Source organism: Microtus pennsylvanicus, chromosome 7 (assembly GCF_037038515.1).
Source record: "Microtus pennsylvanicus isolate mMicPen1 chromosome 7, mMicPen1.hap1, whole genome shotgun sequence".
In the NCBI taxonomy this organism is placed as follows: Eukaryota; Metazoa; Chordata; class Mammalia; order Rodentia; family Cricetidae; genus Microtus; species Microtus pennsylvanicus.
In genome coordinates this window covers 75916359-75943319 of record NC_134585.1, presented here as the reverse complement: position 1 = coordinate 75943319, position 26961 = coordinate 75916359, and the positions used below count along the sequence as shown (strand labels likewise).

The window sequence follows — 26961 nt, the reverse complement described above, 5'->3', positions numbered from 1 at the left end:
GAATGTGATTGGGCAAATTCGGACAGGGAGGCGAGGCTCTTCACGGAGGAGCTGGGGCTTCGTAGATAGCCGACAAAATGTCGTGAATGAGGACCACGGGTGTGGGGAGCTTAAGTAAATGCCTGATTTGAATCTCTGAGAGAACCAGACTGCTTTCCAGTAATCGATCACTTTTCCGCTCCAATGGCTGCCTGATTAATATTCGCCTCTGAGGGATCATAGGCTTGTAGCGCTGCCTTTCGCTGCAGGTTTCGCTTCAGGCATTGCAGTGGACGTCCCCGGTCCAGGGGTCCTCGAGCTCCTGAAGATTGACTGGGGTCTGCAGGGATGGCGGCCGGGCAGGGTGGGTGGCTGCGGCCGGCTCTCGGGCTGCGCTTGCTGCTGGCGACTGCGTTTCAAGCGGTGAGTGTGGGTCGGCCCCGTGGCTGCCTCAGGGCCGGTCGGAGGGCTCGGATGGGGAACATCAACCCCGCGATCACGCAGGGGACCGCCCTTGGAACGGGCTTCCTTAGTGCCGCTTCCATCCGGGAGAAGACGTGGCAGGCGGAATTCCAGCCGGAGCTCTAGAGGCGGTGGTCTGCTCGCCTCAGGCACATAAAAATCGATTTTTTTTTCAAGAAAGCAGTGGGTACATAAAGTCAGTAATGCTTAGAAAGGAGGGAAGTTTCTTTTAACGGGACAGAAATGAATGAACCTACCATTACTTACAAGACTCCCAAACCTTAAAGGAACATCTTCGTGGCTTTCTTCATTAACAGAAATGCATGGATTGTGAATCTCTCAAAGGAGAAAGCCTAATTCTGACTTATTTAGCTACTTATGAAACAACTATTGGTAAACTCCTTTATCGAAGTTTGCAGTCCATATTTACATGTCTTCCACTTAGGGTATTTGATTTGTCCAAGGTTTGGAAAGTTAAGATTATGCCGTAGGTCTGTAAATACTTAGACTTTTTCATACAAAGAAAGTAATTTGCAAACTTTGTGTCTTCTTTTGTTACTTTGTCCAGAGGATAGATTCTTACCTTCTCACATTGCAATACAGTGTTGTTATTCAAGCACTTGGTGCCTAAGAAATTGTCGGGCGTTGATGGAGCGCCCCATTAATCCCAGCACTCCGGAGGCAGAGGCAGGCGAATCTCTGTGAGTTCGAGACCAAGCCTGGTCTGCAGAGTGAAGTGAGTTCCAGGACAGGCTCCAAAGCTACAGAGAAACCCTGTCTCGAAAAGAAAAAAAAAAAAAAACTACTTAGGCCCTAAGTCTTAGGGAAACAACCGTGGAAACTCATCCTGAGAGGAGTGGGTTGTTTGTTTTCCCTCCCATCGTAGGCCATTTGGTTTTGTTAGCACTACAAGTTATAAAAGAGTAATGTTTCCAACTACCTTCTAAATTTCAATAGACAATGGCTTTGTAAGAACTCCTCACCCCCGAAATCAATGTTTTAAATAATGTAACCATTTTTTAGGTTGGTGGAGCAGTTCCGTCATATATGCACTGATTTGAGCTAGTCAGTTAATTTAATGAAAACTTCTAAAGCTACCATAACTCATAATCAGTGCCATTAGCTGCGACCACATAGTTCCTCTGCTTCTAACCTCTCATCTCTCACTAGACTAGACTACCTTCTTTCTCACAACAAGCTCAGGGCAACACTCCAAAAGAGTAAAAGCTTACAGTTCCTCTTAAGACCTCGCCATGGAAATCACATAACCCTCCTGGGAGACAAAGGCTAAAGATAAAAAGCAAGATGTCCCACTGTCTAAACTCCATCAGGTTCTACTTGCCAAAGGAAGTCTCGAGAGAAAGCCACAGGTAAATAGACTCCCCTGCCATATGAGAGAAGTGACAGAATTGCGTTGCAGATGAATGTTCAGACCAGGAGCAGGATAGGAAGAGTTTGTGTCTCGTTGTGTGCCATAGTGACCACCTACCTAATCTAACTCAAAACTCAGATGTCATTTCTGACTCCTTTCCTTTATGCACCTCACATGCTAGCAATTACCAAGCCTTACTAATTTTTACTTCCTACATAATGCCTGAAAACCAGTTTGATACTTGTTAATCTTTCAGTCACACCAAGACCTCTCTCCTAAGAAGTAACAGAATTGCCTTTTACTATATTGAGAATCTAAATAAAATTTGCCTACCAGCTTTCTAATTGCCCAAGCCAAAAATGTGTTCTGTTAAATTCTTTGTAGTTTCACTCTTTGGATCAAATTTGTCATTAAGACCTTAAAATTTTGCAAGCCAGTCACTTAGTTTTGTCACCACAGGTAATTCAGGCCAGTATATCCACGTACCTGGAATTACCGCAAGAGCTTCATTAACTAGTTTCCTAATCTAATGTCTTTCTAATTACACCCAATACATCTAGAGCAGTGGTTCTCAGCCTCCCTAATGCTGCAACCCTTTAATATAGTTCCTCATGTTGTGGGAACCCCCTACCATAAAATTTTTTTTTTTGCTACTTCATAACTATAATTTCGTCACTTTTACAAACTGCAATGTAAATGTTTTTCACAGGGGTCATTCCGCCTTCAAAGGGTCGTTGAGGACCCTGATCTAGAATAACATTTCTGAAATCTAAATCTATTGTACTTCAAACTCCTACTTATTTTTCTTTTTTTTTTTTTTTTTTTTTTTGGCTTTTTGAGACAGGGTTTCTCTGTGGCTTTGGAGCCTGTCCTGGAACTAACTCTGTAGACCAGGCTGGTCTTGAACTCACAGAGATCCGCCTGCCTCTGCCTCCCGAGTGCTGGGATTAAAGGCGTGCGCCACCCATCGCCCGGCCACTCCTACTTATTTTTAAGAGAGTTTGCCTTAAGTGTTCCTTAGCAAGTCTGTCGGTAGTCTGTCTACCAGCTTTTTCCCCCATATTTGCTTCTTCCACTCGGAGACAAAAGGTGTGAAGAACTGGTAATAGCTAGCTCCAGCAAATGTCATGTAGTTTGGTCTCCTTCAGTAGCGCTTTCCCCTATGCCCAGAAAAGTATGATTGTCTTCTACTTACCATCTAACCCTTCTTCTATCATGTGAGTTAAAAGTGTGATTTAAGAATCCAACTCAGATCCTTAGACTGGCAGCAAGCACCTTTACCCTCTGAGCCATTTTGCCACCCGTCAGTTTGCAGTTAAGAAATTACTTCCTCCAGGACATCAATCTCTGGGCTCAAACTTGGCTAGAAACCATTTTGTGTATCAGTGGCGATCACTACTTCATCTCTTGGGTACCTTTCAGTCTTCTATTGTAATGAAATTGTCATTTTCCTACTGAGCTGACTGGCTCACACCTTAAGGAAGGGCCAGTTCCTGGTTATCATTTGTCTACTGACAGACAGAGAGGGATGCAATACCTTAAAATCTAAGTAACATAGTTGATGAGTGAACTAGGGAATCTAGATGCTAAGGTCTGATAGTGCCGACAGATGACCCCCTGTGAATTATCGACCGCCTGTTCCAGTTAGCTTTCTGTAGCTCTGTTGTTGCAGTCCCACCTGGGTGTGTCATTGACAACAGATGGTGCAGGTAGAAGTGTTACAGAAAATCCACCTTTGTTCACACTCAGCTTGCCTGGTAATTACATGATTCTTGATACTAAGTATATACTAGACTGAAATCTTTTAATGACAGGTATCAACTCCATTCTTTTCTGTGGTGGATGAGAATACACTGTTTTACAATAATCTTTAAATTAGACAACTGTATCATTCCACTTAAGTATTCTCCAAGCCATTTTTTATAATCAAAATCAATCAATTTCTCTATAAATTGATAGGTATAGATAGACAGGCAGATAGATATGCATATCTATATATGTAGCTATTTATTCCCCCCACCCTGTGATACTATGCTATTTAGTTTAAAAAGAACTTTAGGTAAATAGGTCTTCAAATTTTAACTTTTAATAATTGAGCTGCAAGGCAGGGGTGGTGCACACCTTTAATCCCAGCACTGGAGGGTTGGGAGAGGTGGATCTCTGAGTTCAAAGCCAGCCTGGTCTACAAGAGCTAGTTCCAGAACAAGCACCAAAGCTACACCAAAAAACCTTGTCTCGAAAATCCAAATAATAATAATTGTGATTGATTTGCTTTGAATCTTTATTTTCTTCTGTTGTTCTCTGTGAAGTGACTAACTAGAATGTAGTGCTTAACTTCATCTACTTTACAGACTTAGAAAGTCAGAGCCAGGCATGCTGGTACCTGCTGAGTCTGAGCTCCTACTTGTAATCACAGCATTCAGGGGCTGAAATGAGAGGGTCAGACGTTTGAGACTAGCCGGGGTTACATATAGCAAGTTATGATCTAACCTCGGTTACATAGCAGGACTGTCTCAAAGGAAGAACCAAAAGGCAAAACTTGAGTCAAAAGTAATTTCTCCCTCTCGCATACTCTCATACTAGCTTATACCCCTTGTTTTGTCATACTAGCTTATGCCCCGTGTGACATCATACAAACTTATACCTGTGTTATGTCATACTAGCTTATACTCCCTGTTATGTCATACAGGCTTATACCCCATGGTACGTCATACTGGCTTATAGCACATTACACTTACCCTATGTTCTTAACAGATCATAGCTGTGCAAGTGTCTGTCCCTCTATTTCTCCTGCCAGAGTACTTGCCAAGAGAATACAGGGACCATGTTCCTTTAGTTTTAAGTGTTTCCAGTGTTTGTTCACTTCCAGCCTCAGAAGTGCAAATGGCCTCCCAGTTTCTCCCTGCTTCTTCCCATTGATATTAGCGTGGCTGTGGCTTCTGCAGAGTGGTGATGAACCATAATCAGTCCCCAAAGTTAGAGAAAAAACTTACTGCCCAGAATCCTGGTTAAGACCATAGACATGTCACCCTTGCTAAACTAGAATGCCATGGCTCCCTGTCGTCGTGACACTCTCCTTTTGTAGTGACTAAAATCCTTGGCAATGAAAGGGGTGTATAGGATTATTGGAAACACAGAAAAAAGTTAGACTAATTCTTTGCAAGAGGGGAGAAGACCAAGCACAGTGGGCACTTGTTACAGTGAGAATCACAGCTATAGAACTTCTTGAAGGAGGAAAGTAGTAAACTTGAATTTCTTGGCACCTTGAAGTAGAGACTTAGCTCATACTTTAACTTACACTAGAGAAGTTTGAGAATTGTTTTAGCCGGGCGGTGGTGGCGCAAGCCTTTAATCCCAGCACTCGGGAGGCAGAGGCAGGCGGATCTCTGAGTTCCAGGCCAGCCTGATCTACAAGAACTAGTTCCAGGACAGGAGCCAAAAAGCTACAAAGAAACCCTGTCTCGAAAATTCAAAAAAAGAGAGAGAGAATTGTTTTAGTGTCTGCATCTTCAGGTAGCTGTCATTTTAAGTCAGTGGCAGTACATACTTAACCCAGCTGGGCTAACAGCAAATAATCATGTGTAAAGATTAGAACAGTACACTTTAGTGTGACCTGAAGGAGCTCTTTACTAAAGGTCCTCGGTGCTGGTATGTGCTCCTTTGTTCAGATCGTATACATCTTCATGTCCACCATTTTTAATGAAAAATAGAAGGGAATGAGCTGTGCGTAGCTGATTCCAAAATACTGTCATCACCAATCTGGCCAAAGATTAGCATCTCCTTCACTGGATGGCATAATTATAGTTGTCAGTATTTTTATTGTTATTGATCTATCTAGCAATGATGCCTCCTGAATTCCATGCAGTAAGCTAGGCCAGGGGTTGCTTAATTTATAAAGAAGCGTGTTTTGGTGCACAGTCTGGAGACTGCACAGTACAGGGCTAGACAGCCACATCAGATGAGCAAACCGACTACTAGTGGAGAAAGAAAAAGCTGCAGATAGCAACCTCCCCACAAGAACTGCATGAATCAACTCATAGACCCTCCATACCTCTAACTAAGCCCCACCTCCCTACACTGTGTGAGGAATTGGGCATCTACCACGTGGATTTTGGTGAGGACATACACTTAGACTCTATTGTTGATTGCATGTGTGCGCACATGCGCACAGCTACATGTGCTTGCAGAGGCCAGAGATGAATCAACAGGTGTTGTCTAGTGCTCGCCCTCTTTTTGAGACAGTCTTTTACTGAGCCAAGAGCTCAGTGTTTGGCTAGGCAAGATCACCAGCAAGCTCCATCCATCCCTCTGTACCTGAAGTCATGTTCTTACATTTATGTGGCATGCACTTTACCAACCAAGCCATCTCTCCATTCCCAGCATTAAAATCTTTTCTCTTGTGTAGTCTTAGGTTTTCTTATTATCCTGTTTCCTTCCTAAGTACAGCTAATAGTAAATGGGATGCCACTATAAAGCACTTTGCAGGCTATCTGGTGGTTTATAAGGACTTCCAATAATGGTGGTGCCTCTGGCCTACATTATGTTAAGATTCATTCTCTAACCCACCTATTTGTCGTGTGTGTGTGTGTGTGTGCGTGTGTGCGTGTGTGTGTGTGTGTGTAATTAGTGGGAAGGGGATACACCCCTCTATCATGCACTTGTGTACATGTGGAAGCCAAAAGTTGGTGTCTGTTGGCCTCATATCATTTCTTCACCGCATGTTTTGAAAAGGTTTTCTCACCGAATCTAGAGCTCCCCCTCATCACCCTAGACCCAGTGAGGCCCGGGGAACCAGCTGGCTTTTCTCTCCGTTCAGTGCTGGAGTTCCTATGGACATTGCAGCCCCTGGCTTTACAGGTGGATGCTGAGGATCCAAACTCATGCTTGTTCAGCAAACACTTTACCCTCTAAGCCATCTATCTCCTCAGCCCCAGTTCCTGCAAGTTCTTAAGCAGTTTGCAGTTTTCAAAGTGAATTTGCTTTTATTACATGTTTCAATTACTGACTGCAAGACAAATTTGCATAAATGCAGTGGTGTAAAAGAGTTTCATTTGCTTTCAGATTCAGTGGGCTATCAGTTTCCAGACTGGCACAGCAGGGGCTCGTCTGCTCCGAGGTCCCTGAAAGGCTGGAGTCTGGAATCTGAAGGCTCTTCACTTGAACGTTTAGTAGTTGATGATGTCAGCTGGGAGCCTTGGATGATCTCTGCATGGTTCTTGCCATGCTGTGCCTCTAGTTTAGGCTTTTTTTTTTTTGCAGCATGGTAACTTAAGTTCTGAAACTAATGCTTGGGGGTGCAGAGTGCATGCAGACAGACACTGCACGTGCGCACACACACACGTTCTTTGTTGGAGGACTGCCAGTCACGTTGTAATAACATGTGGGGGGACATATGCATATTGACACAGCTGTCTCCAAACCATCATGCATCTGTCCCTGAATTCAGATTTCCCTGTACAGTAGGTCTTACAGATCACTTTACTGGTGGGAAAGTTGCAAGAAGTGTCTAAACTAGAGAATTGACCACAGAAAACTCACTAGTGACCTCATAGGTCCCTCCCACTGAGTTGGGATAGTTGATTAGTTTTGAAGATAATGTGCGTTCCCTATTTATAGAGGTAGGGGAAAATACTTATGAGATGTCTGCTTAGAAGACTGACCGATAAAGACCAATGGGATGGTCAGCATTGTGTGGGAATGTTCTAGCAGTATTTTCACTGAGCAATGTCAGTGGGTTTTAATCTTGCTGATTAATTTAAAAGAAAGCTGACAGACTTCAGCTGGTGTGCCAATTTCAGCCAACCCTGACATTTATTGGAACACTCATGTCTGCATTGTCTGTGGTTGCTTTCGTGTGGCAATGGCAGACTTGAGTATTTATGAGAGGAACCATTTTTCTGCCAAAGCGTAATTGCTCTCTGGCCCTAAGAGGCTTGCAGACCCTTCCCTGTTGTAGAAGACCGACCAGATAATGTCAGACATTTCCCTTTTGATATTGTGGGTTTACCGAATCATCTGTTTAGCAAACAAGAGCTCGCTCGCATTGGCACAAGAAATAGAATCAACTTAATGCCTGTCATCAGAATCACTCACACATGCAAGGCAGAATCCCCAGACTTACACATGCAGTATTGTTGAGTAGGTCTGTTTTATAGCTGGGCATACGTTTCTCCATGAAGGAAGGCACAGTGGCTAACGGTAAGTTACAGATATTACAGAGGGGCTTCCTAGAAGACGGGCACTGATTAGGTTCTTGGAAATGAGCTTAACAAGGTAAAAATGGTAAAAACATTTTAGAACAGGAGGGTTCATAGCTGGAAAGTGGGAAAGAGAGAGGTGGAACTGACTACTAGTGAAAGCTGCAGAGACAGGAAAAGCCTTAGAAGCTGGGGGGGGGGGGGTGGAGAGATGGCTCAGCAGTTAGAGCGTGTGCTGCTCTCACAGAGGACCCCAGTTCAGTGCCCAGCGACGGTGTCTGACTCGGAACAACCACCAGTAACTCCAACTCTGGGGGAATCTGAAGCCTCTTGCCTCCACAGGCATCTACATTCATGTGCACATACCCACACAAATAATTAAGAATAATTAAAATGTTTTTAAAATTAAAAAATTGAAAGTCTTAAAAAATTGTAAGATTTGAGAGTTCCTCAGAGAACAGAACTGTGAAACAATTTTTTAGCTGTGAGATGGTGACGAACCTAGAGGGCTTTGGCCTAGCAAACATGTTGACCAGGGAAGTGGTACCATTTTTAAGATGTCAAGTGCATTTGGAGGGCTGTACTTACAGAAACAAAGATAGACTCCATCATAGGAAATTTTGAATTTGCAGAATCTGATGATTCTTTGGAAGCCTGAACTCGGGAAAAGGGAGCATTCGATAAAATGGTATTTAAAGTCCTGGATAAAATTGCAGCCTCCCAAAAAGCAGGGAACAGCACCTAAGTGCATAGGCCGGGCTGTGAACCCATCCACTCAGTAGGATGGCAAGTTTAAAGCCTGTCTGGGCTACGCAAGACCAGCCTGGACAACTTCATGAGGACCTGTCTCGAAATGTAGAGAGGGACTGGAGAGATGGCTTGGCTACTTTTTGCCGCTGTGATAAAACACTGTAACAGAAGGAAGGTATTTTGAGTTATGGTTGCAGGGGCCCGTAATGACAGGGACAGCTTGGCACTTGGAAATAGGGTTATGATCTCTGGAAGCCTATGATGTACTTCCTCCATCAAGGCTATACAACCTTACCCCAAACAGTGGGCCACCAACTGGGCAAATTTCAAATGCCCAAGCCTTATAGAGGGATAGTTCTCATTCAAACACACCAGAGGCCAAGATCGCCTGCTACTCTTCCAGAGGACCCAAGTGATCCAAGTGCAGTTCTTGGCACCCACATCCGGCCCCTCACAACAATCTGTAGTTCTAGTCCCAGGGAATTATCTTCTAGCCATAATAGGCATACACACAAAGTCACAGATGCATACACAGAAAAATAAATCCTAAAGCAGTTCAGTCAAATACTGTATTTTTGTGATGCTCGGGTTTGAACTCAGGCCTTGAATTTCTAAAGCAATCTAGCATATTGTTGCTTGCTTCAACAGTGTAGAAATCAAAGCTTAGGAGGCTAGCTTCCCCAGGATCACAAATCTAATAAATGGTGGAGCTGATTTCTCAAGCCAAAAGTATTTTTCCTTATGAAAAAATTTCTTAGCCAGGCTGTGGTGGCACGCACCTTTAATCCCAGCACTTGGGAGGCAGAGGCAGGCGGATCTCTGTGAGTTCGAGACCAGCCTGGTCTACAAGAGCTAGTTCCAGGACAGGAACCAAAAAGCTACGGAGAAACCCTGTCTCAAAAATAAAAAAAAAAAATCTTTTTAATAAGCTACTGGGTAATAATAATAAGAGATGTATAATAGGCACATCACTGAAGTTATAGTTTGTATTTTTTGTTAATCCACATTTTCACTGAAGTAGTGATATTAGGTCCAGTGTTATAGTACATGCCTGTAAGCCCAGCACTTACATGGACAGGAGGATCAGGGATAAGGTTTTCTTTCTTCAGCATATATCTAGTTCAAAGCCATTCTGGACTATATGAGATTGTCTCTAAGAAAACAAAGCAATAACAATAAACCAAATATATAAAGCTGTGGAATCCAAAGTACTTAAAAATTTGTCCCCACATGAAACATAACAGCACCTGTCTCCGTTATGTTCAATATTAACAGCTCCATTTCTCTTTTTAGGAAGCTCCTAAACTTGGAACTGTGTTTTATTCTTTGTTTTCATTTTCAGGTGTCCGCTCTTGGGGCCGAGTTGTCATCAGAGGCATGCAGAGAGTTGGGTTTCTCCAGCAACCTGCTCTGCAGCTCTTGTGATCTTCTTGGACAGTTTAACCTGCTTCAGCTGGACCCCACGTGCAGAGGGTGCTGTCAGGAAGAAGCACAATTTGAAACCAAAAAGGTCCTTTTTTCTGTTGTATCTCTTCCTTTACACGCTTTAGTTGAGATAGATAGGATACAGATTGTTTAATCTATTTTACAATTTTACAAGTTTTAGAAAACTCAGTCAACACTTGCCTGGTCTACTATATCAGTCAATGACCATAGCAAGACTGTCTCCCATCATGAGCTAAACTTCCCTATCTCTGGCCAAATTAAGGCAAGAGCCAATTAATTACACTTTGGTTTCTTTTTAATAATAAGCCAGTTGTACAAAGAAATCTGAGATGGTAGCATTGGTGCAGAATGTTGGGGACAAACGTGATTAATAGAACTGGCGCTGTCTATACCGTTACTGGAAATTCCAGATACCCATAGTCTTACCTTTCCTATCTGAGAAGTCAGTCCAGGGTAAGTAGCTCTGCCCCAGAAAATCTGTTGTTTTGAATCCACTGTTCACGGTACTTTGTTTGCATGTGTGGGTGGGTTGGCAGTTTGAAGACAATCTCACTGTAGAACTGACCATGTAGCCCAAGATGGACTTGAACTCATTGCCCTCTGGCCTCTGCCTCCTTGGGCCTGAGCAACAGAGTGCTCACCTATGATGTACACAGCTCTGTCTTCAGTGCTCACCACCAACACAAAGCAGATTATATTAAAAGTGACTTAGTGCTGGACGGTGGTGGTGCACACCTTTAATCCCAGCTCTCAGGAGGCAGAGGCAGGCAACTCTGAGTTCGAGGCCAGCCGGGTCTACAGAGTGAGTTCCAGGACAGTCAGGGCTGTTTCACAGAGAAACCCTGCCTCAAAAAAAAAAAAAAAAAAAGTGACTTAGTGAGATTTCAAAAAACAAATATCCCGTTTCTTTGTTGAGTTCCTTGTATTACTCTTTAACTTGTCCGTGCTGTACCTTGTGAGGTGTTCCTACTAGTAAAACTTTCAAATAGTAATGCTTTCTTGTGACTAGATGAAGTTTACTTCTAACACTGTACATATTTATTTAGAGTTTAGAGGAAAAAATAAAGCGCATGTTGTTAAAAGACTACTCTTTTGTGCTAGCCAGCCTTAGCACTGATCCCTCCATCTGATGACCTAAAGTTCTCAGTGTCCCAAGTGAGCTTACAGAGTCCAACATGTTCTTTGCTTTCTTGGCTCTATTAAATCCACAGTATGTTTTATGTTCAGATTTCATACATGTAAGGTAGTCCCTATATATGTATAAAGCTAAGCACTGAGTTTTAAAAGCTTGATTTGAAAAGGTTTAAGACCAGATTTAACTGATTTGCTGTGACTCCCCTCTGCCTTATAGGGAGATACTCACATGGGACAAATTGCTAAGGACTCTGTGAGTCCTCTCATCATCATCCCATGGCTGTGCCACTATCCAGCCTGAAAAGATATCACTAATATCCCAAACTTAGAAAGCTGGGATAAGAAGGGATGACTGTATTAACAGTGTTCATCTCACAAGCCCTTTCATCGTTACAAAATATGTCTGAAATATAAACAGTGCATAGAAGAGCTATTTCTGCCTATTGCTTTCTGTCAGTGTTCCTTCAAAATGCCCATTTTAATATAGTTTTTGTGAAACCAAATTTGGATTTATTCCTCTGAATTTAGTTATATTACTGTTGAGTTTTTACTACATATTGAACTGTGCATTGTACCTAGACAGTTTTCAGCTGCTACAGCTTAGCAATAACAGGCAAAAGTAGTCTGGCAGTTACTATTAGCTAATTGTGGCTACATGTTTTATATAGCTAAGGACAAGTGAGTCTGTGTCATAATAACCTTTTGTACTGAGTTTAGTGCTTTCTCTTTGCTCCAGCCCCAAGTGCTAAGCTCCATTTCCCATCAGGCATTTTTGAGTGCCTTTCATACAAAATGAAGGAATATTTTTTATAGGTGCAGTGGAAACAAACCAGAAAAAAGTACTGAGAAGTACAACTGGAGCCATGACAGTGGCGTGTGGAGCGAGCCCCACAGACTTTCTGTCCCGACCAGTAGAAAGCAGTGAGTGTGCAGCTTAGCACAAGCTCACTGTGTGCAGTAAATACCCGTCCGTCTCACTCGACTCTCACTCACTCAGCTGCACTTAGCTTCTAAGTCACTGTTAAATTTGATATGCGCTTGATAAAAATTAAATTCTCAGATAAAATTGGCTCTGCTAGAAGGTTATTTTCAAAATGTTTTAGATCTTGTTTGTTTGTTTTTAGGTAGAATCTGGCTATATGTTCTGCCTGGCATGCAAACACCTGTATTACTTTTCCAGGTCCAGTGGCCAAATGCCTGACAGAAGCAGCTTCAGGAAGAAAGTGTTTATGTTGGCTCACGTTCTAGTCACAGTCATGGAAGGGAGTTGAGGCAGCGGGAGTACAAAGGAGCTGGTTACCTGCCCAGTCAGGACAAAGAGAACAGTGAGCACAGTGCTCAGCTACCTTCTTCCTTTTATTTAGTCCAGGACTCACTCCAGAACCTGGAAGGATGTGCATACTTACAGAGTGGATCCTCTCCCCCCACATAGCCTAATCAAGACTATCCTCCATGGCATGCCCCAAAGCCTGTCTTCCTAGTCATTCTAGATCCTGCTAAGCTGATAGCAACAGTAACTGTCATGCTGTCATCATTAGCCAGCCCGTAGAGATCAGGCTGGCCTTGATCTCATAGCCATCCTCCTTTTGCTTCCTATGGTAGGATGATGTGCACCACATCTGGCTATGTAGTCTGTCTTTGATAATACAGTTTCAAATGTTGGCTTTTCTAGTTCCATGTGTTGTAGATCTATCCAAAGTTGAGGCCAGTTGTTTTTAATAATGGTCAAATTTTTTTGTTTAAAAAATTACAGAAGCATATAATATCTTGAAGTCCTTTGAAATTTATTTTATTATTCGTTTATTTGCATTTTCTTTCTCATTGGTCTGCCCAATGCATTTTAGCAATAAAGGACCTACTAATGTTCTCAGGTATTACTTAGAATGAGTATTTTGTTCAGGTGTTCTGTTACTGTTTTTAGTAGCTTTCAAAGCTCACAACTATGGTTTCAAACAGTAGTCAGGAGATTAACTTAACTGGAGAAAGCATACAAAGCATAATTTGTAGCTTAAAGAAAAATGTAAGCTACTAAAAGTTGCTAACTGCCCTTGCGCTAGGAAAGCACAGTGATTAACTGTCCATTCCTGAGTTTGCCACCTCCAACTCCTTTCACTGGAAACATATTTCTTCTGTACTCATATCACTCGGCTATTTTAAATAGAGACTTACTAGCTCACATATGACCAGAGGAGGCGAAAGCTGGCTGGTGAGGGTCAGTCGTTAGCCATCATGTGGCTGTTGGAAATCCAACCTTGGATCTCCTGGAAGAGCAGCAGCGCTCTTAACCAGAGTTATCTCTCCAGTCCTTACTCCAGGGTATTAACTGGAGTGGGAAATAACAAAAGAAGCTATTAGCTGCCACAGTGGCTGAATGGAAAGTGTATTGAAACCAAAAGATGGAGCTGTCTCAGGTAAAGAACAGAGGTAGAGCTGGATATGATGACGTACACCTGTAATTACAGTGCTCAGAGGACTGAGGCAGGAGGATTGCCTTGAGTTTGTACCAATTATAATTAAGACCTTTTTCAGAGACTGAAGAGAGCAGAATAAAATACTAATTAAGACGTCCTACTAGTAAGTTTTTGTTCCATTTTTTACAGTAAACCACTTTTTCTAGAACTGTCTTTTAGGACTTAATTCATCTCCTTCCTTGTCCACTCTCATCACCATCCCCAAGTCAAATTAGTGCCTCCTCCCTGTTCCTAGAATACTTGGCAGATAATTTAGCTGTGCTGTTGTTCCAATTATTTTGCCCTTTATTGTGCATAAATTGAGCTCTTTAAAGTCTTAGTTTTATCATTTATTTCTAAGACCCTGACCTTTTGAACACTGACTCACAAGTCTTTGTGACAAGACTTGAATGAGTCCATTTTCACTGAAAACAAATTAGATCCGGTGGGTTTGGGGTTTATTTCCAGTTATTTTAAGAACATGGGCCTTAAATTCCAGCACTTGGGAGTCTGAGACAGGAAGACTGAGTTTGAGGCCAGCATAAACAGCACAGTCGTAGCCAACCATTAAGAATACTTAAAAATACAATAGAACCTTACTTTACGACTGCTTTTATATTTATGTGCTTTGTATATGTATGCTGCAGATAGCAAAAGCTTTGAAAGGAACAGAAACTTGCTTTCCTGGTGGCAGGTGCCCACTAGTAAACCTCGGTAGTACTAGCGGCAACTCCAAATCTTTCCTTTCTACATTTTATTTGTAAGGATGTATCAAAAATGGATGTGTTAATTGTTTGGTACAGTTTGCTCACCATCAGCCTTAATTAATAGTGCTTATTTATTGAGAGGGTCTCACTCTAGCCCCTGCTGTCCTTAAGCTCGCAGTCCCCCTGCCTCAGCCTTCTGAGCACAGGGTCATCGACAGGCACTGCTACTCCAGCCAACAGTGGACATGAGCATGAGATTAAGACCAATTACATTTTATCTTAATTTTGTTTTTGATTAGATTAATTAAAAATAATTTTTAAAAATGTTCTTGTATTTTCCTGAGGATAAACACAAATCAGTTGTTCCTTTTTTCTTCTGAACATCTGTCTTCTAAGGTTTATGCAGTCACGTCACTTTTGTCAGTAGTCACTCTTTCTACTCCTGCGACCTGTCGTCTGTCTTTATTCCCGCTCCAGCTTCCTGCTCACGGTGCTCCTGTGGAGTGGCTTCTCCTTGATGTGGGCCCTCATCTTTAGAACCCCTGGGGTCTCGTGGGCTTTTAAAACATGGCTTATTTGGTTGATTTCCTTCTTCTTTCTTTAAAATAGCTTTGGTTCCCCAGTATAGCACCTTTGCTCCTTTCTGTTCACACCTGCACTCCGTCTGTTACCCTAAAGCCCACCTGTCAGCAAAGCCTTCTAAAACTAGAACGTGCTTAGCTAAATTACTCATATAAAACAGTGCTCGGATTGTTTAAAGTTCATCTGCAGTTTGTTCCCTCTTGATTGACTCTCGCGGGAGTTTGGGAAAGTGGTTGAGAGCCTGTTTTTGGCACCCAGGTTGCTGGGTCCAGCCCTCTGCTGCTCAGCTGGTGTCTTGAAGGATCTGATCTTGTTGCCTTCTCCCTTTTCTCTGTGGGCTCCTTCCTGCCCTGTGGTTGCTGTGAGATAAAAAGAATGAATATTCACACAGAGCTTAGAGTTGTGCTTGATCTGCAGGGGCCTGCCAGATACCTCTGCTGCTGGCAGTGATACACACTAGGAGCATGATCTACAGGGCACGTGTGTGGTGTTTAAGCAAACAAGGAAAAGTAGAAATTTGAATGACTCTGGAAATACCACAGCAATGATAACTGTTGGCAGAGTACAGGAAATAGATAGAACATGAATCGTTAGATTTGCTAGTGATAAAAATTTTCAGCATAGTGTTCTTATGTTCTCTTTCCAGCTCCTCTCTCAGTTGGTGCAGGAAGGACCATATTGTGATAACAAAACAGTGATGTGAAAACTTTTAGTGTTTGCAGCTACTTGGTGTGGTGTCAGGGTCTCTGTGATCACCGTGGCCTCCAGAGTCTCAATCCTCTGGAGGCAAGAAGACAGTTCAGCTCAGTATGACCAATAACCGATGTTGGCTCAAACTTCAGGGATCTGACCCCCTAGTAGTTTATTTTAGGCATATTTAAACACAGCACAATTCAGTGAAAACTTTCCTAGTGATAATTAACTCATTCCTGTGTGCACAATAAAGCACACAAAAATCTCCTTGAGAAACAAAATAAGCTAAATGAAGATCAGACATGACTACATGCAAACTTTTGTAAAGTACATAGAACACCTTCCCTAAGATGTGTTCTATAGATTGACTGCATGTGACACCTTCCATAAAGATGGGTCCTAGAGATTAGCTGATAAACAAGCTTGAGCTAAGAATCTAGGAGGAATCTGATGTGGTCTCCACCACACAGCACACCAGGATCACAAGGCTGTTCACTGTGTCCACCTTCTGGGTAGATAGCAGGTTATTCCTTTGAGGGAACAACCTTGTGTGTTTAACTGTCCAGGTTCCCTTAGTCCTTATCTGTGAGCACAAAGAGCTCGGTACCAGGTCCTACCATGTGGAACAGAACGTGTGTAAATGATATCAAACCAAATGCTTTCAGTTTTGCCAGTGATTGGATTTTAGTGAAGAATATAGTATAATTTGACCTTTTAAATCATTTTATCACTTAAGACCTTGCATGAAAGATATGAGGGTTTGGGGTGATACTACTAGAAAACTTCTTCACACCATTGCTGTGGGAGTAAGTCTTTAACAAAACAAACATAATGGAGGGCGGCCTGCCCAAAGTGCTGGGGTATTTATTTAGGTGTCAGAGCATGATTATCACAGTTTGACCGCTGAGCCCAAAGTTCTAAACCACAATACTGTTTGATATCATCTTGAAAATGTTGACAGTAATTCCTTCTATACAAAGTTTCTGTAAAAAATTGAATGACTTAAACATGAAAAGCCTGAATGGCCTTCTTAGGGTCTCTCTCTCCCTGTTGGACCTTCAGTTCAGTATACAAGAACAACTAATAGAATTCCATTACTACTATTTATTTAAAATTAACAAATCTTTATCTTTCTGTTTGCCCACAGACTATAACTCCCATTAATTTGGTGATTTTGAAAAAGATACTACCTGTTCTTAACTTTAGATAAGGTCCAAACAAATGACATAATTTTTATTAATTTAAAAAAAGGGGGAATCAAAATATTTTTTTATTCTTTCCTCAGCCACAGATTCCTCTCTCCCTTCCCTCATAATTATTTTAAATTTTAAAGAAATATAAACTATAGCCAATTTCAGCATGATTCAGAAGTCCACTTGAGCAAGCCAAAGACACAGTGCTGCTACTGTGTAAAACACAGAAGGCTGAAGAGGAAGCTGTGCTAACTGTGCATGGCATTGTAATCACCAAAGAAATTTCATGCTACTTAAAATAGCCTTGCTTTTCTAGCATCCAAAGTCTCTACAGAAACTGATTTCTTCAAAGGAAACAAAAGCAGAACATGATTCTTAGTGTAACATTAAGGCGTTCTTCTCAAAGGGGTTTTTACATATAAATAATGCTTTGCAGCAGTTGAGATCCAGTGTGACCATTGCTAACCACCTCTTGTGTAGCAGAGTACTGATTATAATAACTTGTAATGATGGCCACTTGTATCTGTTAACTTGTTAGTATATGAAAGCACTCTTCCAAGAATTTTAAAAATTGTAGGCAGGGAATTTGAGTTCAAACCCAGCCTAATCTACATAGCAAGTTCTAAGCCAACTAGGTCTCTGTACTGAGACCTCATCTCAAAATACTTGAAGCAAATTGATTTCTATAATATCCTCATAATCACTATTATACTAGTAATTTTTTACTTCGTAGTTGAGACCTAGGTAACATCCTGTCTAAGGTCACAGAGCTAAATAGAGGATATGTTCGTGTGTGTGTTCAACAAGGTTTTGAAGTTTATTTTATAGCTATTTATTTGAACTGAAAATCGGTGGTTTTACACTTGCCTTTAATATGGAAAGTTGATGCAGCCTTTAAGAGCTTAATAAATTAGCATCAGCTCTCTAAGCATACGTTCAAACATTCTATCATAGTTGTAGCTTATACTATTTAAGAAGAGTAAACCCTTAGAACAGTGCTCTCAACCTTCCTAATGCTGTGAACCTTTAATACAGCTCCTCATGGAGTGCTGATCCCAATCATACAAGTATTTTCATTGCTACTTTATAACTGTAATTTTACTAGTTATGAATAATAACGTAAATATCTGATATATAGGCTATGTGATATGCGACCTCTGAAAAAGGGTCAGTCAACCTGCAGAAGAGTTGTATAACCCACAGATTGAGAACTGCTGCTTTGGAGTAATTGAATCTGCCTTTCCCAAGCACAGCTACTGTAGACTCTTAGGCTCCTAATTACCTTTGCATTTATATGCTAAATGTTCCTCCTTGAAATGGGCTCTGTGGGTGCCAAAATAAACCCCTAGAACAGTAAGGAATAGAAGATGTTGGACTTGCATAACTAGACTGAAACATAGTATCTGAATTTAAGGTGGTAACCACTAAAAAGAAAACAAATAAAATATTACTAAAAATATATACTAGAAGAAGAAGGAAATTGGTAGGTCTCTCACATGCCAAGGGATCTCAGCTACTGAAGAGCCTCAACCCGGTGGTTGGTAACACAGTCCTTCTGTCGATACAGCCATGTGGAATTAGCCAGTGGGGAACCGGCAGCAAACTGTTTAAATGTGTCTTGTGGAGGATGAGATACAGTTGGGTTTTGATTTCTTATCTTCTTTTTAGACTGTGTTGTTTGTTTGTTTGTTTGTTTTAATATGTCAGGTGCATTGGTTTCTTTTAAAAAAAAAATGTTTTTTAGTGTGAGGGGTGCTGTGAACACAGCGCACCTGTTGGGTGTTGCATTGTTTTGGGTACAGGTAACCTTCCTGATAGGCTGTCACTTTAGATGGGAACAGGGTTTACTCTGGGGAAGGTGACAGCACACAGAAGTGGGTTTTTTTTTTCCCCACAGCTTTTGCTGCTGTACACTATAGCTTCAGGTTCGCTTTTCAAGGCAACTGAATATTTGAATTTTGAATCATCTCATAACTGATTTTCAATTCTTCAAGTTAATGGGAAATAGGTTGTATTTTTCAAATGTTAGGAGCCAAAAGTCATTTCTTTTTCTTATTGCATGTGATATGGAGAATGATTTACCATTTCTAAAATAGTTTAGCCTATTGCCAAGCTAACTGGTGTCGCTGAAAAACTGCTTAGATGTCCAAGCTCTCTCCTGAGCTCTAGCTCTGTAAGGCTGCTCTGGTTTATAAGTTTTCTGGTTTGCATTTTTCAGCTGTATGCCGGAGCTATCCTTGAAGTCTGTGGATGAAAATTGGGGAGGTTCCCTCAAGTCCAAGGTATGTAACAGTCATTAAAGTTATTGCTTGCAAGAATAACTTCACTAAACATTCCCAGGAATGTGGATTTTCAGAAGGACACTCTTTAGCAGTATGTGAATGTTCTCCATTCTTCTTTCCAGAGGTGGAGTTTTAATAGAAATGATGCCAACCAGGTCATTTACTATAAACAAACACCACACATGAAAGTTAGTTAGGTTTAAAGTGGAGCATTAACCAGGCGGTGGTGGCACACACCTTCAATCCCAGCACTCAGAAGGCAGAGGCAGACAAATCTCTGTGAGTTCAAAGCCAACCTGGTCTACAAGAGCTAGTTCCAGGACAGACTCCAAAGCTACAGTGAAACCCTGTCTTAAAAAATCAAAAATAAATAAAGAAATAAAATAGAGAGCATGAGATGATTCTTTAGAAAGATAATCTGGTCAGGTGTAAATTTTAGGGTAGCTTTTCTTTTTGCAGATAGAAATAGATTTCCTGTAAATAACACATCCTAGTATACCTTTTAGTGGAAGTTACAGAACATTGCATTAAGATAAAGTAAACCTATGCAGCATGACAAACCAGCAAGAAGAGAATTAATTACCACAGATTTTAGAGAGTCATTCTGTGTATGTCATTGCAGGGAATTTTAGTGACAAATATGTTACGAAGTAATTGTCAAAGTCTGTTCCTGCAGTTTACATCAAGCTGTGATGGAGCCTCGCAGCTCCAGGAAGCCTTCACTGACGGTTTTCTAGTTCAGCCTTGCGTGTTTACCATGAAAATCACTTCATAAGCAGTCAGGGCATGGTGGAGCACACATTGAATCCCATCACTTGGGAAGCAGAGCCAGGTGGGTCTCTGAGTTCAAGGCCAGACTGATCTACAAAATGAGTTTCAGGACAGCCAGAGCTACACAGTAAGACCTGGTCTCAAAATCACCAAAAAAGAAAAAAGAAAATCAGGTTTATGAAACAAAAGCTTTTTGAGGCAGCTCCATTTTGGTTTTGGTTGGTACTTTAGGTCGGGTCTCATGGTAGTCCCATAGACTGCATGCTTGTGTGAGTGGCTCGGTGTGAGCCTATGGAGCTGGAGTCACAAACATGCCAGCACGGCTGGCTTTCTTTTCAAGTTGAAATGCGTTACGGTCTTTTGTGTGCCTAATCTGTTTTGATTTTTGGCACAGACTCAAGTCCTCCATGTCTGCCTCAGCCTCCTGAATCAGTCCCCCACCCTGTGTCTAACTCAGTCCTCCCTCACCTGCTCTCCCCCACTGCCCAGTACCATGCTTACAGTTGTGCACGCCCCATATTTCAATTCCTATAGAGTTTCTTAGTTACCTTTCATCACTTTACTTTGGAAATTTTATTATTAAACTGCTTTAAAGTACAAACTGAGCTGGCTGATCCAAGCTAGGAAATGGGATCATAATATTTTAAAAGATATTAGCTCTCTTCTTCCAGAATTAAAAAAAAAATAGAAAAGATCATCTTGAAAGGGTGCTTTTGTCCCACCATTTTCATGGGCTTCACCTTCCGTTGGCATATTTAACAACTCTAGCACAAAATGTGACTGTAAGGTACAATAACTAAACCTGAGCATACAGCACATAACAATATTACAGATTCAAGTGACAACCATTTATAAAAACTCCCTGTCAGGATTTTGTCAGAACTTGCAAAACATCCTGAGACTTCCCTGCCTTGCTCCTGATGAAGTGCTGTATTTATATTGGTAGAGTAAGTACATTACTGGTTGAAGAACTAAGAGAGAGACTCCAACCATGAACTTGAAAAACTGTCCTTTTGTTCCTGACTGGGGGATCAAACTATTTTGTTGCCTTTTTTAGCATTTTTCCCCTGTCTGTGCTTTAGGTCTAGGACCTTCTACATGCCGTGCCAACATTCTTTTGCTGAGCTATGCCCCCAGCCCTCTGTGCTTGCATTTTAATGTACTTTTTCGGTTTACATTCTCCATCAAAACATGTGGAACTGTTTTGTCTGTTAGAAAATGTCAGATTTAGTAATAAATTATTTTACATGAGACCAGGAAGAAGTCCTCTTGGAGGTCTTAAATTATTTATGTTAAGGAAAGGGCACTGTTTTATCTTCAGGTGATTTTTTAAATTTTCACTTCTTTTAATTTTGTTACTCATATCTTTGTCACTCCAACACAGAGAAATCTTCCTCTGAACTCAGAGTCCTCGTTATCTATTGTTAAAGTAACCGCGTTTGGGCGGGGGTGTGTTTTAGTGGTGGAGTGACTACCCAGAGCGCTAGTCTGAGATCTTGCTGGGTTTGGTCCTTAGCATCAAGCAAGGTAGGGGAGAGGGAGAGGATGAGAATATTAACATGTATTTACCTTGATGCTGAAGATTGAATCTTAACCCAGCAACACGGTTTTGCTTTGCTTTAGTTTTCATTGCATGCAGCACTGGGCTGGATAACATTTTCATATAGGAATATAACATAACTTTGAGCATGTCTCCACCCCCAAACTCCCCCCACTCCCTTTGGTTCCCCTGGTTCTCCTAGACAGTTTCCCTTCTGCTTCCATGTCATGTGCATACACAATTGTATACTGTCTACAGAATCTGGGAATCATGATGAAAGAAGCTCAACAGTGTTGGTCTTCCTGAGGCTGACTCAGCTCACTCACTGGGACACTTTTTACGAGTACCTCAATATTTCTTGGAGGTCTAAGAAAGCCATGGCCTTCATGGCATTAAAGAACCCGTGCTGTGTAGTCCGTGCAATACAGTGTATATATAAATTCTCAAAATTGTTAAGAGCTCTGTTTACTGCCTGGAGGCAGGACTTGCCTGTCACAATACTTGCCTCTTTCCAAGTTGTGCTTCTGGATCTATGTTTAGCAGAAAAGAAACCCTACTGGGATTGATCATTAGTGATTCATCATGCCGTTCCTTTGAAGCCTGTTCACTCAGTCCCGCCCATTAGAAAGACATTTGAATGAATGGACATTATTAAATGGGCTGACAGCTCTGCTTGGTGTGTAGGAAAGATTTTAAATAGTCTTTTTCCCATAGCGGTTTCTAGCGCGGTTGAAAAGGTGGCTGGAGAAGCTGGAAGTGTGCTGGGTGCTGGCCAGGCGCACGTGTAGTTTAAGATGCGGTGCTTATTGGCTGTATCTCATTTTTATTTTCAATCTGTTTGCGGTTTTTTGGGGTTTTTTTTGTAAGATCTCTTTTATATGTCAATTTACAGTTTTTATTCTTTTTTCATTTTTACTCTTGAATTTTGTCAATGGCAGTGTTCTGCTGTCCTGGCATTCCTATTTTTATGTAAACATGTCTGTAAACATTTCCTTTAGGAACATGCGTAAGAGAAGAGTTTTATATTTCATATTCATTAAGTTCTTCGTATTTTAACTGTGATAATGTTCCAAGCCCCTCCTTTTTAGCTACCTAATCACAGTTCAGGGGGATTACTTGTTTAGTGTCAATTTAGTAAGGGTGGGGATTATGTAATACTTAATGTACCTTTGCTTTTGCTGCCTGGAACATAGTAAATATTCAGTGAATATCTTTGCAAATTTAAATTCTTACTCCGTCTGTAGTATAAGGTGATATAGGTCCCTGGATTTGTCTAATATTTGACAGTTTCCCATTGAATAATCTACATAAGCATATCCCTCAAGTGTGCCTGTCCCTACCACTACCAACACCCCTTACTTCTCTTTGTAATTTTGTCACTTGAAGATTCTCACTGGTATTTCTGATCCAGCTTAACTCTTCTAGGATGGGGTCACGTATAGGGAAACTGATTTCTCCTGTGTTTCTTTTAAACTGCCCCAGCTGTTCACAGCTGAGCTGTGCTATCTTCTCTCAAGCCCACAAAACTACTGTTGGAATCTGGGGTGCTGACGAATCTGAAACCTTGTCTTAAATGTTTAGATAGGGATGGCTTACATTTAGTCAACATCCATTTAGATTTCCTTAGTTTTCACCTGGGCCATGTTTAATATTGGATTAATCTTCATAGCTAGTTTGGATTTAGACATGGTCCATTTGAATCTTTTTGTTTTTCTTTTAAGCTTTTGTCAGAAGTGATAAGCCCAAACTGTTCAGAGGTCTACAGATCAAGGTAAGCGGCCACCATACAATCTTTGAACTTACTAGACATATATAAAGTCGAGTTTGTAATTTGCCGAAAAAGCTTAGTCAAATGTTTCAATAATGTTTGACCCTGCTCTCCCACCCTGAGATTGGAAACACCTTCTGTTCTTTAAAAAGCCTTTTTTCATGGTGCGTTTTCATATTTCAGGTAAGCTTGCTTAACAGTGACTATAAGCCTGAGCTCCAGCACACGGTTTGCCCTCACTGTAGTTAAGATTGTGTGGCTGTGTCCTGGGGTGACTGAGCCAATTGTGCCCGCAGCAGCAGTCAGCGCCATGACTGGTGACTGTGCTGAAGCCATTTCATGCTTAATAATTCTGCCATTTGTTTTGGGGGTTTGGGTGGCGGGGGGGGATGGTGTCTTTTGGTCAAATACTTTTTCTGTATCTGTTGCTGTGGTGTTTCCTGTCTTAGCAGTCAGTAGTGAAGTAGTGCATTAATTTCTCAGACGTTAGACCAGCCTTGCACGTGCTGTGTCCAGCTCCTACCTCCTCTCACACCTTATTGGTTTGAGTTGCTAATAATTTTGTTGAGAAATTTCATAACTGAATTATAGTATGTATAACTTATTTGTTTTTTTGGACAAAGAATAACTTGAAATAAAAATTTAAAATCTTAGAAATAGTATATGTAGTAGCCTAATCAGAAATGTTTAGGTATTGTTGTCAGGGTTGTCAGTATTCACTCTTTAGTTAAAACACCCACCCGCTAGTGATTGGGAATAACTTAATGCTTAGCGTGAGCAAGGATCTAATGCCACAAAAAAGAAAAAGATGGTATCAGAACTTACCTCCATGGCTACAGTTAAACCTTTACAAAGTGAAGCGTTAGGCCCTAGAGAGGTAGCCGACAGTTAGAACACCTGCATGGCCTCTCACACCCATCTGTAGCTCCCAGTTCCAGAGGATTCAGAGGATTCAGTGTCCTCTTCTGGCCTCAGAAAATGTTGCATACACACTCACGCAAAAATAAATAAATCTTTAGAAACAGACACATAGTGGCCGGAAAGAGCGGCCTGCCTTATCAAACAGACGCATGGTGCTGGAAGGAGATACCTTACTTATTGCTGCTACGTTTTCAGTTGTTATTTTACATAATTTGGAAGCAGATTTGATCTTAACAAGTGTGTTCAATTTATTGTCATAGATTGTTCTGCTTTGTCTGTCACTACCATTAAGTGTTAAGTTCACTAGATTAGAAAGAGCCATGTATGTAATAAGTGCTTGCCACATTCAATAATAGGCCTTAAAGTTCCACTTAAATTGTCTCTATACCAGCAGATGCTTTTCTGTTTGGAAGTAACATGTAATTTTCTTAATTCTTACAATTTTGAAATCACATTCAAGTCTTTGCTGAAAAAGACTACCTGTTGCTTGTGATGTCTCATGTAAAAGCTGTTAAAATTATTAGCACAGTTAATTCAGCCATTTTGATCTTGGTTGAGAGCAAAAAGCCTCCTTCTAAGTAGAAAATGATGCTGTCTCTGATCTTTGTAGTACGTTCGCGGTTCAGACCCTGTCCTAAAGCTTTTGGACGACAACGGGAACATTGCTGAAGAACTAAGCATCCTCAAGTGGAACACGGACAGTGTGGAAGAGTTTCTCAGCGAGAAGTTGGAGCGCATATAAACCTTGCTTGGTTGTTCTTTTCTTACTCATCAAATGAGCTATCACAGCACCTAGAAAATAATTTAGTTTTGCATGCTTACATTGATCAGTCTTTTTATGTACGCCATTAATCTTCTAATTAGAAGTTGAAGTAGCAACACAGCCCATGATATGTAAGGAGCTGGCAAGCTTAACAAAACCCTTTCTTAGAAATTTCTATTCTTCTGTATTAGTTGATATCACTAATGAAATGCTTTGTAAGAGGCTTCTGGTTAATTATGCAGATACGAGCTTGTACTAATTGGTCCAGTTTTCTAACAACAGAATCTTAAATAAGGGAGTTAATAAAGGAGATGCCTCCTCTGCTGTCCCTCTGAAGGTGGCTGACAGAGAACTACAAAGCACGTGAGATGTACTGAGCCTCAGCAGCACAGCTGCTCCACAGAGCACTCAGATCTTTTGTACTGCCCGGCTTTCCTTTTAGTAGAAGTGTTTGTGCCCTATAAAATTTTTGTAGCCTAACTGTTGTAGAAGAGATTGAAGATCTACAGTAAGAATGTAATACTCATAAAGGTTTGCATTAATGAGGATTACACAGAAAACCTTTGTTAAGGATTTGTGTAGATCTGATAATTGGCAAATTTTTATGTTTTTAAATATTCTTACAAAAGAATTCCATTTAAGAATGTTCACTTATATGACCAAAATATAAATAAAAACTTTCAAAAATGTTTGAATTTGAAATTACTGTGGTTTATCCTTTTGTTTCTCAATGCATTCCTACTTTTCATATAAGCTCTTTTTTTTTAACCAATGACAAACTCAGTTTTTAATATCATGGTAAATAAACATAACCAAAGTGCCAGGTTTGCCACATTAGCCTATAAATTTGTGCGATACCAGAGAAGGAAATACTTCCAAAAATGATGGTAGAGGTGAATATAAAAAAAGAGCATAGCATCAAACCTTGCATCAAAAGCAGGGACAACTTGAGCAGCAAATCAAATAGGGATAATAGTGGATTACGGCCCAACATACAAAATAAAATTCTGTAAGTCAGCACTGACACAAAGAGCTAAGTGAAGGAAAGGCACAGCTAGCTGCCCCTTCGAGAAAAAAAGTTAGAAATACAGGCATGAAAATCCTTTTAAAATGTATCAATAAAACAACTGTAACGTACAATATGTTCTACAACTATACACCAAAATCACTGAGAAGTCTAGAATGAAACAGAATATACAGTTCATATAAGCTCCTTTTTAAGCCAAAATACAAAAAATGACTGTACTCTTTAGAACGTAATAGCTTGTAATTGCAAACAGTCTGTAACATCTAAAAGAAGCCTTTTTAAAGTCAGTAAGACAGTGAATACAAGCTTGTATGACGTGGCTCATCAAAATAGTATAAAAAAAATCCTGGCAAAGGGCACCATGCTTCTGATCAAATGCAGTTTGACAGTCCAGGTCTTGGTGAATGTGCCCCTGATCCTTAGCGGTTATTGCTATTTTAGAACAAGAGGGAGATTAAGCCGGTTGTGGACAGAGAAGTTGCCACCACAGACAGAAGAATAGAGGTATTGAAGATGGAACTTCAAAAAAGAACTTCTGGCATTGACGTAGAAAATAAATTGGACTGGTTTCCGGGCAGGAAGAGCCAGTTAAATGCGTCTCTGCTTTGGGGAGGGGGAGAGTGAGATGTTTAAAAAGAGGCCTGAAAAAAGTGTTGTCTTCTAATGTCTAGAGATCAGAGAAGCCGAACCACAGTATCCAGAGCTGAGCCTAAATGTAGTCTGCTCCATCCTTCATTTTAATTGGGAGTTTCAAGTTGATCAGCCAATGCAAAGTGGGTTTTGCCAATTGTAATCAAAGAACAGCTTTTGAAAGGAACAAAGCTGCTGATTACCAAGAAAGGGTATATGTTGTGATCTAAAAAGCGCCATTTCATACCCAGTTCCTGGTGCTTGATTGAGCTTATTGAAATTCATAAATGTAGT

At 40.9% G+C, this 26961-nt stretch overlaps 1 protein-coding gene across 2 annotated transcripts; it reads left to right on the top strand.

Annotated features, from left to right (window-relative positions):
* Window positions 1-63: 63 nt before the first annotated feature.
* Window positions 64-25712, top strand: Selenof (selenoprotein F). 2 transcript variants are annotated; one of them, XM_075981168.1, is made up of 5 exons: window positions 64-402; window positions 10103-10270; window positions 19184-19247; window positions 23280-23329; window positions 24858-25712. In XM_075981168.1, the coding sequence occupies exons 1-5, from the start codon at window positions 328-330 to the stop codon at window positions 24987-24989; spliced, it is 489 nt and encodes a 162-aa protein (XP_075837283.1). In that variant the 5' UTR covers window positions 64-327; the 3' UTR covers window positions 24990-25712. The 2 variants fall into 2 exon arrangements, with proteins under 2 accessions (XP_075837283.1, XP_075837284.1); XM_075981169.1 differs by lacking the exon at window positions 23280-23329 and having other exon boundaries at window positions 215-402; window positions 24858-25058.
* The last annotated feature ends 1249 nt before the right edge of the window (window positions 25713-26961 follow it).